The 16,914-nt window shown below is 48.9% G+C and overlaps 1 protein-coding gene across 2 annotated transcripts; it reads right to left on the reverse strand.

Annotated features, from left to right (window-relative positions):
* Nucleotides 1-9,470: 9,470 nt before the first annotated feature.
* On the reverse strand, nucleotides 9,471-15,560 carry LOC120663388 (probable serine/threonine-protein kinase WNK7). 2 transcript variants are annotated; one of them, XM_039942192.1, is made up of 4 exons: nucleotides 14,316-15,560; nucleotides 11,672-12,665; nucleotides 11,243-11,581; nucleotides 9,471-10,273 (listed from the first exon to the last, which is right to left on the reverse strand). In XM_039942192.1, exons 1-4 carry the CDS (start codon nucleotides 14,412-14,414, stop codon nucleotides 9,729-9,731), a joined length of 1,977 nt encoding a protein of 658 aa, XP_039798126.1. In that variant the 5' UTR covers nucleotides 14,415-15,560; the 3' UTR covers nucleotides 9,471-9,728. The 2 variants fall into 2 exon arrangements, with proteins under 2 accessions (XP_039798126.1, XP_039798127.1); XM_039942193.1 differs by having other exon boundaries at nucleotides 9,471-10,186; nucleotides 14,316-15,512.
* Nucleotides 15,561-16,914: the final 1,354 nt, after the last annotated feature.

The following is a 16,914-nucleotide window of genomic DNA, read 5'->3' on the forward strand; positions in this document are numbered from 1 at the left end:
TCGCTTCAACTCCTGGAAGCTCCTTTCGCACGACTCCGTCCAGGTGAACTTCTTTTCTTTCTTGAGCAGCTCTGTCATGGGCCGGGCTATTTTAGAAAACCCTTCAATGAATCTCCGATAATACCCAGCTAATCCAAGAAAGCTTCTGATCTCACTGACATTGGTCGGCGGCTGCCAGTTGGATACTGCTTCGACCTTCTCGGGGTCTACTGCCACTCCTTCTGCGGTCAAAATGTGACCAAGGAAGGCTACTTTCTCCAGCCAAAATTCACACTTGCTGAATTTGGCGTATAGCCTATGCACTCTCAGTTTTTCCAAAACTACCCTCAGGTGCTGCTCGTGCTCCTGAATGCTCTTCGAGTAAATAAGTATGTCGTCAATGAAGACTACGACAAACTTATCTAGCTCGTCCATAAAAACTTTATTCATGAGGTTCATGAAATACGCAGGTGCATTTGTTAGTCCAAAAGACATTACTGTGAACTCAAATTGTCCGTATCGGGTGACAAAAGCTGTCTTCGGGATGTCGCTCTCCCTGATTTTGAGCTGAAAATACCCGGACCTGAGATCAATCTTTGAGAAGTACTTGGCTCCTTTTAATTGATCGAAAAGGTCATCGATCCTAGGAAGGGGGTACTTGTTCTTGATGGTGACTTCGTTTAGTGCCCGGTAATCTACACACAACCTCATACTTCCGTCCTTCTTTTTGACAAATAGAACCGGGGCTCCCCAAGGAGACGAACTTGGCCTGATGAAGCCAATTCGTTGTAGTTCCTCTAATTGTTTCTTTAATTCTGCCAACTCAGAGGCTGCCATCCTATAGGGTCTTTTGGCTATGGGGGCGGTTCCAGGAACAAGATCAATGACAAATTCTATGTCCCTATCTGGTGGCATACCGGGAAGTTCTTCGGGAAAGACATCGGGGTACTCATTCACTACTGGGACTTCTTCCAAGGACTTGGCTTCCATGCTGAATACCATCGGGTTTGCTCCACTTTCCCGGGTATGACAGGTCACTCGGACTCCCTCTGGGTTTGTTAGATGGACTACTTTGTCCGTACAACCTATGAGGCCATTATGTTTGCTTAGCCAGTCCATTCCAAGGATCACATCTATCCCTTCTGACTTAAGTACTACTAGGTCTGCTAGAAACTCTACCCCACTTAAATTGATCCTTACCCGTAGACAACCCAGTTGACACCTGATGTCTCCTCCGGGCGTCCGGGTTATTAGGGGTGTTTTTAGTAGTACCGTAGGTATTTTATGTTTCTCCACAAAGCTCGAGGATATGAATGAGTGTGATGCTCCAGAATCAAACAGTACTGTTGCAAGAGTTGAGCTGACTAGGTACTCACCGAGTACTACGCCCTGGGCTCCTTGAGCTTCCTGTGCGTCGATGTGGTTGACACGGGCTCGTCCAAAAGACTGCTGGGATTGCCTCTGCTGGTTGTTGTTGTTGTTGCTGTTGCCTCGGAGGGGCACTCGGTTGGCACCGGTCAGAACTGGCTTGGGTCCGTTCACTGTGTTGGAGAAAGCCGAAGTAGCAGGCTTGTTCTTGGCATAGGGGCAGTCGGCGATGAAATGCCCTGTCTCTCGGCAGTTGAAACAGGCCCTCATATTGCTGTTGTTGTTGGTGACCTGGCTCGCATTATTCTGTGAGGCCCTCATGGTGTTCTGGCTTCTGGGCTGTGTGTTAGGGGCCCGTGGTCCTGTCACTTGAGACTGAGTTTTGTATTGCATTGGGGCTTGGGACCTTGGTGCGTTGTAGCTGAGACTTCTGGTCTTCTGAAAACGATCCTGCTGGCGAGACTTACTCTCCAGAAACTTGCGCTTGTTCTCTTTCCTTTCATCAATCTTAGCCTTCTCGGTGAGGATTGCCTTGTTCATCAAGGTGTTGAAATCAGGATAGATCTGAGGAGTGAGCAGGGTCCTGAGTTCTGGGTTTAGTCCCTTCTTGAACATGTCCTGCTTCTTCTCGTCGTCGTTCACTTCATCTGGCGCATATCGAGACAGCTCCATAAACTGGTGAGTATATTCTTCCACTGACATACTCCCCTGCTGAAGTGCGCGGAATTCATCCGCCTTGCGCTTCATAGTGGCCGAGGGGATGTGATATCGGCGGAACTCCCTCACGAATTCATTCCAGGTGATGGTGGAGGCATCTCTGGCAGCAGCGCAGTAATTCTCCCACCAGGCTAAGGCAGTCCCGGTGAGTTGATGTGCAGCCAGAAGAACTTTATCTCGATCCTGGCACCCAAATGGCTCGAGCTTCCTTTGGATCACGCGGAGCCAGTCATCTGCATCCAAGGGGTTGCTGGATCCGGCAAAAGTGGGTGGCTTGGCTCTCAGAAAAGCTGTCAGCTTGTCATTAAAGGTCTGCTCTCGTGGCTGCCTGTTCACTAGAGCATTGGCCAGTGTCTCCAGTATGAGAGTCTGGTTATGGATTACTTGTGCCAGGTCCACGAAAGGTGGTGGTGGTGGTGGCAGCTGTGCACCATGATTTTCTCCTCTGCCCTGACTCACTTCTTGTTCTTCCTGAGGATGGTTTTGCCCGTCAGGGTGTACTCCTGCATCAGCAGCCGCAGGGTCCCTGACTCGGGAGGCCCTTGTGATGCTTCGGGAAACCATCTGCAGAACGAGTGGATTGGGACCAAGATTAGGTGATGTTTAAGTTGGTTAAGTCGTAAGGCAGTATCTAATTACTGCCGCCAAGCACACAATCAACAAGCAATCATCACAAACAACAAGCACAAGCAACTTTATTACAGCAAGGGCGGTACAACAAGGGGGACACGACTAGAACACGTACTACACGTCCGGGTACACACTTCAAAAGAAAAGGGCACAGAACTTCTTCGGACCACACGGCTTCATCCCTTGATGGTCGCCAGCGCTTTAGGCTGACTCATCGGCTTGAGCGGGTTCCTCCCTCGGAAAGGAACTCACGATCTCCGGGGAAATGAGTGGTCCTGGCTCGCCGTCCTCTAGATCTCCATTTTCCCGGGGTTGTGTCGCGGCTTCTCTTGCGGCGGCGGCCGTAGACCTTCCAGGATTCTCGGGTGGGGCTAGTGGGTTTCCAACGAGTGGTCCCCATTCTATGACGGGTGTTCCGAGCAGTACATGGTCTTCTCCTATTGCCGGGACTGGGGTTCCACTACTAGCCCATTCTTGCATACGCCGGTCTCGGGCTTGCCTGAGGCTCTCCTGAGCAACTGCTTCACTGCTGACCGCTGCTGCGGCTCTCGCCTCAGCTTGGACTGCTCGGATCTGTTGCAGTCTTAGTGCGAGCTCTGCTTGCTCGGCTCGATGGGTCTGTTCCCTCAGCAAGTTGGCTTGCTCGTCAAAGAGCTGATCCAAGGAGGCTAGGTAGGTAGCTACTTGGTACAGGAGGACTTCTTCATGGCGGCGTCGTTCCAGGCTCCTCATTCGAGCTTCCCAAACTGGAGTCCTGATGGCTGGTGGGAAGAACCTCATTGGTGTGGGGGTGAGGTGTCCTTCGAAAATCCGGCACAGATAACGAAGTGCTTTCCTGACGGCTAGGGAATAGGTGTCCTGGTGCCTAAACCCTGTAGCAGTCACTCGCCATGACAGGATGTCGGGGTAGCGGTTACTTCTGGCGACGACTAGGATTACCCTGCAGCGGAGAGTACCATGATGCTCATACTCTCGGCTGTAGTACCTTGGGCGTTCCGTGACGCCAAGGCTCTCCAGGGCGTTGATCAAGAGGCTGGGGAAGCCAGGTGCATCTTGGCAGTCGCCCTGGGTCCATCCTTCCTCAGCCATCTGAAAACAAAGATATGGTGAAAAATTTGCACAATTATTTGAGGTACACAAAGGGGTAGGTGATTTTTATTCATGGCATCATGGTGGGGTACAACTTCATGGGTACATGATTATTATTAGAGCAAAGGTTCTAGTTTGGAGACAACTCCTATCATGGAGACTCTTCCTCGAACCTACGAGAGCGCTTCTTCAGTGGGAGATACTGATCCGTGGTGTCATCGGTCTGAGTACCCTTATCCCAATGGGTTTCCTCGGGCTCTTCTTCCTCTGTCTGAGTACCTACGTCCCAATGGGTTTCCATGGGTTCTTCTTCTTCAGGTTCTTCTCCTGCGTCTTCTTCTATCCATCCGCCTATTCCCCAGCGAGCCTCATACCTCCGCATGCGAGCTTGGAGAGCGGCTAGCGAGTCCTCGGCGCGTGTGGCTCTTGCCCGTTGTTCTTCCAGTTCTTCTTCCTTTTCATCCATTTGAACTTGGAGGGCGGCTAGGGAATACTCGGCATGGAAAGTCCTCGACCGTTGTTCCTCCATCTCCTGGGTTGCTTTTTCTGCTCTGTGGACCTGCTGTTTCAGTTGTGCTGCTTGCTCGCGATAGAGCTCATCCAGGCCGGTGAGATAGATGGATAGGTGAGAGACCGTGTCTTCCAGGTCTTCTTCTTCTCTTCCAAGTCCTCTCATCCTGGCAATCCATGTGCGTCCTCTTCCTTCAGTCGGCGGGAAAAATCCCATAGGAGTCCGCTGGAGGTGATGCCTGTAGATTACACGCAGACGTCGTAGGGCTTTGCGGGCGGCTTTCCGATAGGTATCCGGGAAACGGAATCCAGTGGTGGAGATGAACCAGGGGTCCACATCAGGGTAGCGGGTGCTCCTTGCTATGAAGATCATCAAGTCACACCGAAGAGTGCCCTTGGAGTCGTACTCCCGGTAAAGAAATTCTGGCGGATCCACAACTCCAATGCGTTCCAGGCTGAGTATCAACAACTTAGGAAGGCCGGGCTCTGCGAAACAGATTCCGCCGATCCATCCATTGTCAGCCATCTGGAACAGGGCAAGAACCAAGGGTAAGTATTTGTGTGAGGAAGGATTAAGGATCGAAAAGTCTCAAGGTGAAAGGTCCTGAAAACGGGTTTCGCTCCTAGGGTCACGTCCTACGGCCAACCTACGGCTCTGATACCACCTGAAGCGTCCCCTCAAAAGAGAAGACTTAAATGTGATACAAAACATCAGTCCCAGGAGGCTGATGCCACATTTATTACATCAGATGGTTCAAAACCTTACAACCTTGGCGGACACTCGATACAGATGATAACAAGGATTAACCAAGCTACGACAATACACCAGAGTGCTACTAATACGGGATCTAAATCAGGCTCAGAGTACTGCGACAGCGGAGGCATCTCAACAGGGCCGGTACCACAGGCAAGGTTGGGTGTAGAACGATAACCCTACTCGGCGTCGTCTGGCACGAAGTCTGGGTCTTCTTCTGTAAAAAGTAAGAGTGGGGTGAGTACAAACGTACTCAGCAAGTCCAACCACACCCACGGAGGGGGTTATAACAGAATAATATGCATAGGTAAATCAAGGATAAGGTTACGGTTTAATTTGCAGAAAAACGACATTTTATGCAGGGGTTTATTTTACGAAAAACCTTTTAGAAATCAGTTTTTGCAGTAACACAGAGTTCAGGTTTTAAACTGCTACCGGACTCCCCGTCCGTCGTAGCACACGGCACAACTGCCGGAACCAATTCCAAAACAACTCACACCAGCCCATCCCAAAGAAACACTAGTTATGTGACCACACCATAACTCGCCCAATACCGTGGGCACGGACTATTCGAATAGATTCTTAACTCTGCAGAGATGTGCAACTTTACCCACAAGCAGGATACCACAACTCGAACACCGTCGTGTCGGTGTAGATCCCAACATAGCCATTACCCACCATAGCTAAGCCTGACTAGCCATCACGGGTTGTACCAAGGGGTCATTGACCGTTCACTCAGGTATAACCGGGCATAAGTCGCTCTGGGCTTATCCCTTATCCTTAGTCACCCGTTGCTCTCAGCTCTCCTGATGGCTATCACACCAACTAGTGGGATTTATGCTACGCCGTTGCCCATACAACGGTCGAGTGGTTTGCACGATAGTGGAGTTAGGTGAGATGACACACCAACTCGGTCCTTACATGCGACAAGATGGATATCTCCCTTCATTGCCCTGCCACACAGGCATAAGCACACCAATCGGCAATCCACACGGAAATGCCGTCCATCTCGCCCATACTCATCTTTCGAAACCACATTTTATCCCTTCCCACACGCACACATTTTCTTTATCAAATAAATCATATTATGAGTAAAGTCCTGAGCGTTCTAATATCGATTAACGTCCAAGCAAAATCAGACATTAATCTAGGTGGTCAAGGAATGGTCATCACAAGTCAAGGGGTGGCTATCCAACCGTGTTTTCATGCAAGTAAAACATATGCAATTTTATAAAACAGGCCATTGGGTTGTGTTTATAAAAACTAGGACAGAAACATGCATCAAAGGATGGGATTGAACTTGCCGTCTTCAAAGCCTTCGGGGAAGTCCTGTCCTTCGGGCTCGGGGTCGCGGATCGGGTCCTCGTTCACCTGCTCACAGTACTGCTCGTCAACGGGTTCTCCTTCGTTCACTCCGTGGTCTACAGCGCACACAGACAAACACACAATCAGAACAAGGATTTGTCGTCGAGCTCGAAACGGGAACACATGAAATATAGAGCATAGAGTATTATTTTTGAATGGTTTCTGAATGGTATGGCCAGAACTGAGTTAGGAGAGGCGGGGTAAAATTTTAGGTTAAGCCGAGGTCATTAGGCACATAAAATGATAGGTCAGGGAAGCGTTTAGGCCCTAAATAGGGGTCCAGGGACTTATTTGTAATTAAGATTAAGTAGGCAGGGGCTTGGTTTATATTTTAGAAGTTTCTTGGGTTAATTAAAAAGGGTCAGGGTTTTATTTGTAATTAAGTTTATAAGGTGTGGGGTTTGTTTTGGAAATATAACAAAGGGTGAGGGTTTAACTGAAAAAGGGCTAAAAGGGCGGGGTCCTCTTTACTGATTAAAGAAAAATGGAGGGGGTTATGGGCAAAATGCCCTTTCTTCCTCCTCCCCCCCGACGCAGAACAGGGGAGGGGTAGGGGCGCGCCGGCGGCGGCCGATTCGGCCGCCCTGGACCTCGACGGCGGCTCGGGGTAGAGGGAAAAGGAGGTGGGGTCCCTGCGGGGTTGATTCCCGGCCTCACCTTGGGCCGGGGCGGCGCTCAGGGGCGGGGCGACGCGGGCCGGCGGCGGCGGCGCTACTGAAGCGGGGCGGCGGCGCTAGCGCTGGGGAGGGGAGGTGGTAGTGGCCAGGGCGGTTCGAGTGCGAGGGTGCGGCGCCGGTGGGGAGGCTTTTATAGCCGTGGAGAGGCGGTGGCGTCTTGGCGGGATGCGGCGGAGGCCGGTGGCCGAAATAATGGCGGTGGGGGCCGGCGTCAACGGCGGTCGGAGCTCGGCGAGGCGACGTGACGCCTCAGGCAGGCGGCGACCGCTGCAGGCGTCACTGTGCCGAGGTCGCCGCCGCCTGTACGGCGTCAACGGCGGTCGGCGGCGTGGCGTGAGCGCGCAAGGCTGGCTCGGGCGGGCGCGTGAGTGTGCACGCAGCGGCAGTGCGAGCGGAGGGGGCAGCAGCGGTGCGCGCGAGAGCAGGGTCCCGGGGGCGCGCGTGCGCACGGGCGCTCGTGTGGGCACTGCCCGGGGGCGGTGTGCGCGGCGAGCTGGGTGCCGGGCTGAGCGGCGCGCGGTTGGGCCGAGCGGGGCGCGAGCGCGAGGGGGAACGGGGCAGGGCAGGCCGGGGTGCGCGCCTGGTGTGCGCGGCGAGCGGTGCGCGGGGCGTGCTCGGGAGCGGCCAGCGCAGAGGGGGGGGGGGTGGTGGCGCGTCCGTGCCGTGCGGAGCAGGGGAAGGGGGCCGGGCCGGTGCTCTGCCGCGTTCGGGAAGAAGGGAGGAGAAGGGAGGAAGGAGAGAGAGGGAGAGGGAAAAGAAAAAGAAAAAGAAAAAGAAAAAGAAAAAAAAATGGGAAAAAGGAGAAAAAGAAAAGAAGGAAATGGGAAAAAGAAAAGAAAAAGAAAAAGGAGGGGAGAGAAAAGGGAAAAAAAAGGAGAGAGGGAGAGATTTGCGGTGATCCCGCCGGTGGCGACAGCGACGCCGGTCGGGCACGCGCGGCTGTCGCGGCCGCGGCCTGCTGTCAGGCGTGATGCACGGGTTGAGGGGAAAACAGTGTTCTGGATACGGGTGTCGAGACAAGTTTTTCGGGAATCGGGAGATCGGAACAGGGAGGTTCCCGGAAAGCTGGGGTTAGGGTTTTAAGGAAGGATCGAGCTCAACGACGAGAAACAAACTTAGCGAACGATTTAACTTGATGAGTTTTCGGGGCGTTACAGCTGGAGGGAGGGAGAGACGCGCGGCCGGCGGGGATGGAGGGGCTCGTGCCGGAGGGGAGGGAGGGGTGGTGGCCAGCGCGTGAGGTGGCGGGGATGGAGGGGCGCGTGTGTGCGGCACGTGAGGGACGGGTGGCGGCCAGCGTGTGAGGAGTGGGAGAGAGGGTAGGGTTTGGGGGTGAGCGAGGGGGGTGTGTGTTGGGTCGGGCCGGGATGTTTGTTGGGCCGGATAAATTTGCCGTGTACCCCACATTAAACACACGGCAAAGGTTTTATTTATTTTTTTGCTTTTTCTCCCTATTTGAAAATACACTATTTGCATATATATTTTTTCAATATACTTTAAATGTTTTTTGAAATTACTAAAATTTCACATGAACCAATCTAAAATTAATAAAAAGTTTTGATGTCAAACAATAGTTTGATCGTCATTTTGACTCGAAATCTGAAACAATCCTTTTTTAACTCTATGAAACTTCTTCGGAGATTCTTCGTTCTGTAAGCAGCGTATGTGATAACTTGTGTGAAACATTCTCATTTTTTTCCACAACATCTACATATGATATCTTGATGTCATGACAAATTTCATGATTTTCAGACTTCGTTTGGTTTTTACATAATTTAACTACAATTCGGCGACACGTTGGTGCTCATGTTTCGTGCTAGAGATGTTGGAAATTCCCTTTCATTTTATGTACACGGCCTCAAAATGGACTCAACAACAAGAGTACCATTTTTCCTTTTATGAAATTCTAGTATCCGAAGCACTTGCAATGCAAATTAGACTTATTCTAAAAAATTAATGTAAGGGAAATAAATTAACAAAATATAGCAAAAAGACCTACAAATGTACGATATTGTAACACAGAGTACCAATTATAGTATGAGGAGAGAAGAAAAAATTTAGGAGGCAAAGGAGGAAAAAAAGAAATCAGATTTGCCGTGTGCCATATAAAGACACTCGGCAAAGCTCCGATTTTGCCGTGTGTCACAGAGAGCTCACGGCAGCAAAATTGATCTTTGACGTGTGCCAACAGTTAGGCACTCGGCAAAAAATTATTTTGCCGTGTGTTTTTTCGTCGCACTCGGCAAAAGCTCAAATTGCCGTGTGCTTAATTTTTGCTGTGACTTTTTTTGTCTGGCACTCGGTATATATTGTGCTTGCCATGTGCCCGTGATGTTGCTCACGGCAAAGAGCCAGACACACGGCAAACTGAGAGTTTCCCGTAGTGCAAGAGTATTGTTTCTCCACATTACTTGGTACAATAATGTACATAATGATAAGCATTGCGAGCTTTAACCAAACATACCGGCTAATACACAGCTACGCTACTTTTTTTTTGCTAGCCTACACTCTCGGCAATATGCATGTACCTTTTTTTTTTTCCAGAACGACTATACATGTACATTTGTGCATTTGTGCGGAGTCATGCATAGGGCTTCCGCTCGCACCAAGTACACAAAAAAAAAATCATTTACTCAAAGTCAAAGCAAGACGTACTGGTGACGCTTGTCATCTTTGCTCCTCCTGCCGCGTGTCGACGACGACGTGGGGGTGGCGGTGGGCGCTCGGAATCCGATGTCCTCGACGGCGCCGACGGTGTTGAAGAAGAGGCGGCGATTTAGCTCCTCCACCAGCGTCCAGTGCAGCAGCTGGCTCCGCATGTCCACCATCGATCGGTTCCGCGTCATCCTCCTCCCCCTCCCGTGGCGGTCGTCGTCCTCCCGCCGTCGCGGCCGGCCGGCGTGCGGTGACATGCTGCATTGTCGCTGCAGCTGCCGAGCTAGCTGGGAGCTACTGATTCTGGCATTCTCCACGGCAGCAGTATCTGTCCTTCTTGGGCTCTCTCCTGGGCCGAATCTCGTGTTCTTGAGCTGGGCCTTTGAGTATCCACTGGGCCCTCCTCCATCTTCAGGTGGTGGTTGGGCCTCATCTTCATTCCCTGAGGCGTAATGCAGAGCAGAGTACTTACCGGAGTGCACGGACATGTCATCGTCGTCGCTTAAAGAAGCATAGTAGTACCCATGATCTACACCAACAAAATTTTTGAATAAAAAAATACACACGTGTCAATGACGGCTGCCTGCAGTGTCTAGAATATACTCTGTCTCGCTAGAATTGCAGAGAAATTAAACCACCGATGCAGGAGAAGCGAAAAAAGTCACAAGGCAGCAGGTAGCATCATGAATCATTGCAAAAGCCAAAACAAAAGGCATTGGCGACGCCTACCAAGATAGACTAGTGCCAAATAACCAGTGTTTGGTTGATACCCTAGATGATGTCATGATGCATGGCTACTGCAGAGCTTGGAAAACAAAACAGCCACTACAAGAAATCGTGTAATCCATGACAGATTCCCCGTGACATATTTAGAAACAGTCACTAATATAGTATTATCCGTGACATTTATAGTTTTTCCATCATGGTTTGGTAGGACTGGATATCCAGCCCATTTGGTCATGACAGTCGTGCATAAACAGTCACTAATAAATGTCACGGATTAATCCAGGCTACATGGTATTATGGTGACAGGGGAAAAAAAATTTCATGGTGTAGGCAATGAAAAAAACTTATTTATTTTTTGGTTGATACCTACCTACATAGACTAGTGCCAAATAACCAGTGTTTGGTTGATACCCTAGATGATGTCATGATGCATGGCTACTGCAGAGCTTGGAAAACAAAACAGCCATCTTAGCTTGTGGATAACGAGCAGGAGCCGCCGTTGTCAACATTTCCCAGTCCAAATTGTCAAAGTGTCATATCTAATACACGTATGCATCCACGCAGCAGTTAGTTGGGCCCTGGCTGGCTAGTTTCCATAAATATTCATGACATGCGCATTATATTTTATATGTATGTTGGAAAGAAAACAAATCAAATTAATCCTTGCTTCGAAAACAATCAAAAGCATGCATACAAACCACCAATCTCTGTCACAAGTTAACACTAAGAAGAAGTAAAATGCCCAGGCACAATTAACAGATAACGTTGTTACCTTTAGACCAGGCGCTGCCTTGTGGGCCAGAGAAGCATCCGGGTCCCGCTCCGCAGACAGAGCCTTGGGAGGAGGTGGGGGAAGAGGAGAGGTAGTAGAAAGGAGGAGGGTGCTCCACGTTTTCGTCGTCATCATCCTGTGCCGCTGCGTACAGAGTGTACTCGTGCTGCTGCTTTCGCCCCGGAAGCAGCCTCTGGATCTCGTGCTCGATCATGGCCGCGATCTCCGATGGGTCCCGGTCCCTGATCTCCAGCTCCTTCACCATCTCCTCCGCCACCTCCGTCGCCGTGTCGCTCACCAGGTCAAACGGGAAGTAGATGTTCCGAACATTGTTACTCCCTGCGATTTAGTTTGTTTGCATGTGTTCAGGCGTCAGCACTTGAGTCGTCAAATGATGCAATGCAACAACATCTGAATAATGCAATGTACCTGCTGTCTCCTCGGCGATCTGTACTTTGAGGAAGATGGTGTCCTCCTCGGCGTTCAGCTTGCCGGTGATGGTCATGTCAGTCCTTGGTGGTTCTGCTTCTGCATCTGCATCATCGCCTATGATTGACGACGAAACATCATCATCGGAACTGCCGCAGGTCGAAGAAGGAGGAGCAGCAGAAGCAGCAGGCGGCGACAATGTTGGCTGATGGTCGTCGAGGAGGAAAGGGTCGAGCAGCAGATCCGCCGCGGACGGCCTCTTGGAGGCGGCGACCAGGCACCTGCCGATGAACCGTCGGGCCTCGTCGTCGTCCACCCGGTAGAAGGCGTCGGGCAGCTTTCCGGCGGTGACCTTCTTGTAGATCTGCGCGGGGTTGGAGCACTCGCTGTAGGGGTACTCGAGGGTGAGCATCTCTAGCATGCACATGCCGAACGAGTAGACGTCCACCAGCTCGTTGTACTCCTCGTCGTACATCTCGGGCGCCATGAACTCGGGCGTCCCGATCACGCTGCGCGCCGCCTGGCCGGCCTCCCGGAGCACGGCGGCGAGGCCCAGGTCGCCGATCTTCACCTGGCCCTGGTGCCCGTTCACCAGGAGGTTGTCGCACTTGAGGTCGCGGTGGATGACCGGCGGGTCGTGGCCGTGGAGGTAGGCGAGGCCGCGCAGGATCTGGCGCGCCCACGACCGGACGGCGCGGAGGCTCACGCGCGGGTACCGGAGGCGGTAGGAGCGGAGCGTGCCGGAGGAGAAGAGCTCGGTGATGAAGTTGAAGGTGCGGCGGGGCACGTCCACCCAGGACGCGTGGAAGCCGATGATGGCGTCGTGGCGGAGCGTGCTCAGCAGCTGCACCTCCGAGTACATGCGCTGCACGGCGTCGGGGGTCCGGAGCACGTCGCTCAGGCTCGCCTGGTTCCACGCCACCTCCACGCCGCGCTCCTCGTCGAACCCACGGTACACCGACTTCATGGCGCCCTTGCCCAGAAGCTCCTCGAACTGCGGCATATAATATATGTCATCATGCATGTTCAGATCAACACAAAACTAATTACTCCAATATTATGCCTTCAAACTAGCAAGCTCATAATTTTCAAATTATATATATACTCCTTATTTATTATGTGCATCCTAAAGGCAAATGAATGGCGTTATATGTTATGTTAAAAAAGGGAATATATCATGTCCAAATCAATCTTTTTGTGCAAACCGTGCAAACTTCAATCTGAGCCACCGGACCAATATCCAAGGGAGTGGGAGGGGGATTTGCAAAAGTATGATTAGAGGTGAGCAGTTAATTGTAAAATTATGCAATCCTCATGCCCCTTGGATGTTGATCTAGTGACCCAGATTGAGGTTCGCAGGGTTTGCATAAAGAGGTTGGCTTGCACCTGATATTCCTGTTAAAAAATATTACATTCAAATACCCTTTTGAAATCATATATACTGACAGGATGAGAAAAAGTGGCTACCAGAAAAGATGAGCCACCATATCTATTGGATATGACTTGTAACAACAGCGTATCCCTTCTGAAGCTTTCAAAGCATCTTATTATTGGCATATTGACAGATGGGCAGACCTCTCAGCAAATACAACTTGGGAAAGTTCAAATACCAATCAAACACCATCTCTGACTATTGGAAAAAGCTAGCACTCTTTTCTGATTACTATTGGACCAGAAATCACAATCAAACTCTATCACCGTCTCAACTTAATCATCCACTAGTTGACCATTTATACAATTATTATGGTATTATCTTTCTGTACAGCAACTGTTAGTTTAGTATTGTTCACATGACGATGCCATCTGCGAATCCACCTGAGAAACTGATTAATTAATTAACCAGATCTAAATATGTTTAACAGTATATTATTGGCCATCAATATCCAGATGATTATTCCATTTTTTCATATATATGGCAAATTAAACCTATTGACAGAAACATGTTGCTGAACCACTCGATGTTGTGTCAATTTTATCAGCAATAAATTAAATGTATATAATTAACAGGATGCTACTGCAATTGAGAGAACAGCGTTTTTTTGTTTCTTTAGTAAACGAAAAATATGGGTTGGTCTAACTGCTATGTGTTGTCAACCAACGTATGGAAAGAATTTAAACCGTATTCATCAATAATAAAAAAAAAGACGATGTGCAGTGCAGTTGCTACATATGCATACACAGCAAAAGCCAAATGGGCATGGAAAGGAAAGAAAAAAGGCACAATAATTGTGTCCTATTTTAAAGGTATCTCCTATGTGCACATCACAATGGAATCCATATATATATATCCTTAATATGATGAAGGAGAACCCTATAAGCTTAATGAACTACTGAATTAAGGTCTGTTGTCAGCAACTCAGCATGTGATGGAAGCAGTCTATCTCTAGCACAAATAATTAAGAACAAAATATTAGAGGTAGCTAGGACAAGGTTGGAAAGGAAATTGAAGAAATTTGTTGGGGTGAAAACTCTTGTTGTAATCATCAGTTTATGGAATTCCTAATAATGTCAGGTTGTTCATTCTGAACCAAAGCAGAGAAAGAAATTTAAAAAATAAAAGAACTTTTCCTCTTTGTCATCAGCAATTAAACGAAGTGGAATATATGAAGGATGAGATAGATGTATGCAGTGCAGTAATACATACCCGGCCATAGCGACCAGTGGGATCGGTCTCCACGTATCCGTTGGTGTTGTCGCCCACTACCGCCGGCCGCCGGCTGCCGCACCGCCGTGGCCCGGACATGCTCGAGCTCGATCGCTCGGTTGCAGGAAACACAAGGGACAAGTTGCTGCTGTGCCAAACAAGCTAATTATTAAGTAGAAGATGATGACTTGCTGCTGTGTGCTAGATGGTGGGCTTGGCGAAGTTGTGGATGTCGTAGGTGAAGAAGACGCGGAAGAGTAGCCAGCTGAGGCTGGAGCAGTCGACGACGATCCCCGGCGCCATGGACGGCCAGGAGGAGGAGGAGGAAGAAGAAGAAGAGACCCCCACGTGCGCGTGGTGCGCGGCGCCGAGGCAGCAGGGCCGTGCACTCATCTGACGCTGACAAGGAGAGAATTATATGTGGTAGCGACTAGCGACACCACAATAAGGGTCGTGGCAGGCAGATGATAACCAAGAAAGACTGGTTGAGTGATGGAACAGGATGCCTCCCTCCAAACTTCCAAAGTGAAGTGCTTTGCGAATTAATTGCAACTCTATTTTGTCTTTCGATCCGTCACCTCAGTTTTTCGCGCATGCAACTGCGCAGCGCCAGCATATGATTGCGATCTCTGACAAGAGGGCAACCAGAGATGCAGAGAGGAAGCTAGAATTGGAAGAATAAACGATGGATGGAAAATTACTGGTGCAGAGAATATGTAACCAAAAAATCGGCCTCGGCAGGCTTCCCTTGTTGTCACCTGGCCTGGAAGAAGGCAAGCTACTAGATTGATGAGAAAGATGTGGTGAGAGGACTATGTGTAGAAAGAAACCAGACCTGCCTCGCTAGCAGAGATATCAGAGGGATTTTTATTTCTCTGGTCGCAGCTGAGTGAGCCGATGAGATTTTTGCTCATTCATTTGCAGCTACAAGGAGAATCTGAACTTGAAGAATCCATGCCTCTGAAGCATCTTCACTCTGGTGGATTCTTCTGCACTCTGCAGGAACTTGTGTGGAAAATAGCACGAGCTGGAGTCGAAGCAGAGTGGCGAGAGCTGCAGCGATTTGGATGTTCTTGTGCAGACTGTCTGCTTTGCTTTGCTTTCAGAGAAGATGATGTTGGTGCTTCGGACTTGAAATATGTAGGGGAAGGTAGGAGAGCTTAATTGGTTATTTATTTGGGAAGACAGACAAACCCATCTAGCAAGCAAAATGCCCATGTCGCATTCCGAAAATATAAAATGCAAGCGCCTCTTTCAATACCGTGTGCACATGATCCATAGTTGACTTTGCTTCTTTCTGTAAGAAGCTGTGGTGTATATTCTCTCTACATTTTATTTGATGTTTGACAAAAAGAAAAGCAAAATATTTTTTAAAACTCATAAAATTAGCAAAAAAAAAACTATCGTGACAACAATAAAAGCTCAATGAGTCATCCCTGTCCTTTGGATGCAAACACTGATAATGAATGTTATTCCAATGATGAATAAAGTTTAAGATCCTGATTCAATCCAATCTACATGTAAACTTTTTTCTTTCATTTTGTTCATGTACCATTTAGCCATAATGTAGCTCCAATTTATTGAGGCACTGTTTACTGTATGCTGAAAATCATGGCATATATTCAGGAAAATGACTAATTTCCCTCCGTTCTCTTTCAGGGTTCAAGATTCCTTACAGTCATTTTCAGGCCTCTTATGGGGTAGTACTATAGGACAGTACCGCCGCCACCACTAGGTCCACCACCGGCTCGAACCCAAAGATGGTTCTCCTTTGATCATGTCCCAATCAACTAGTTGTTACTAATGAACAATCATCTTCAGATGGAGTACGTGTAAGGTTATATGGCAGGCCACATGTTTCTTCAATAAAATCAATCCCCCGCATACACATTGCAACAAAGGACATGACCATTGTTTTTCACTATGTCAAGATCATGTATACATACTAGCTGCTCCTAATAATATATATGATGGTACTAGCATCTGTACTATTCCCTCTATCAAAGTACACTTATTTTGCTAAATTATGCGTGCTATGATCGTTATGTGCTTATGTGGCAGACACGATAGACAAAACTTTTGAGCGGCCATATCTCTTTGACAAAAGTTCAATTGGTTAGCTGCAAACCACAACTCTGAGATTTTCTTAGTACCCAGGCAAAATGAATTTGGGCCCCAGTATGTGTACGACTAATAGCTGCTGCCACTAGCAGTGCCCAACAAAAAAACATGTCCCTCAATAATTCAAAAAGATCCAACCTGAAGATCAAAAGTATATTATCCACTAGAGAATGCTGTGTAAGAAATAGCGCAAAGTCAACACTGCAATAGAAATGATTTACTATCCTATGAGAAAAAATGACCCCTGAAGAAAGATGCACCACAAATTTGGCTAGATTCTTCTAAAAAAGAGAGTCCTGCTTAACATAAGTGTCCATTGTTCATTTGGACTTGTGAGCCAAGTGCTCATTTAAAACCCTTGCTAAAAAGTTGCTCATTCACAACCATCAACTTTAAAAAACTTGAAGTGATAAAACTGGTCATTTGACCCTTTTCCCTAAATGGAACAGGGATTTGACTATTCGTACTATCGAGAAGG

The sequence above is a fragment of the Panicum virgatum genome, chromosome 3N (assembly GCF_016808335.1).
Source record: "Panicum virgatum strain AP13 chromosome 3N, P.virgatum_v5, whole genome shotgun sequence".
Classification (NCBI taxonomy): domain Eukaryota; kingdom Viridiplantae; phylum Streptophyta; class Magnoliopsida; order Poales; family Poaceae; genus Panicum; species Panicum virgatum.

Excerpts from the sequence above, each read along its gene's own strand:
- LOC120663388 (XM_039942192.1), bottom strand. The coding sequence starts at position 14,414 with ATGTCCGGGCCACGGCGGTGCGGCAGCCGGCGGCCGGCGGTAGTGGGC. Across the intron at positions 12,666-14,315 it reads CCACTGGTCGCTATGGCCGG|TTCGAGGAGCTTCTGGGCAA; the intron begins GTATGTATTACT and ends TATATGCCGCAG. Across the intron at positions 10,274-11,242 it reads AGGCAGCGCCTGGTCTAAAG|ATCATGGGTACTACTATGCT; the intron begins GTAACAACGTTA and ends TTGTTGGTGTAG.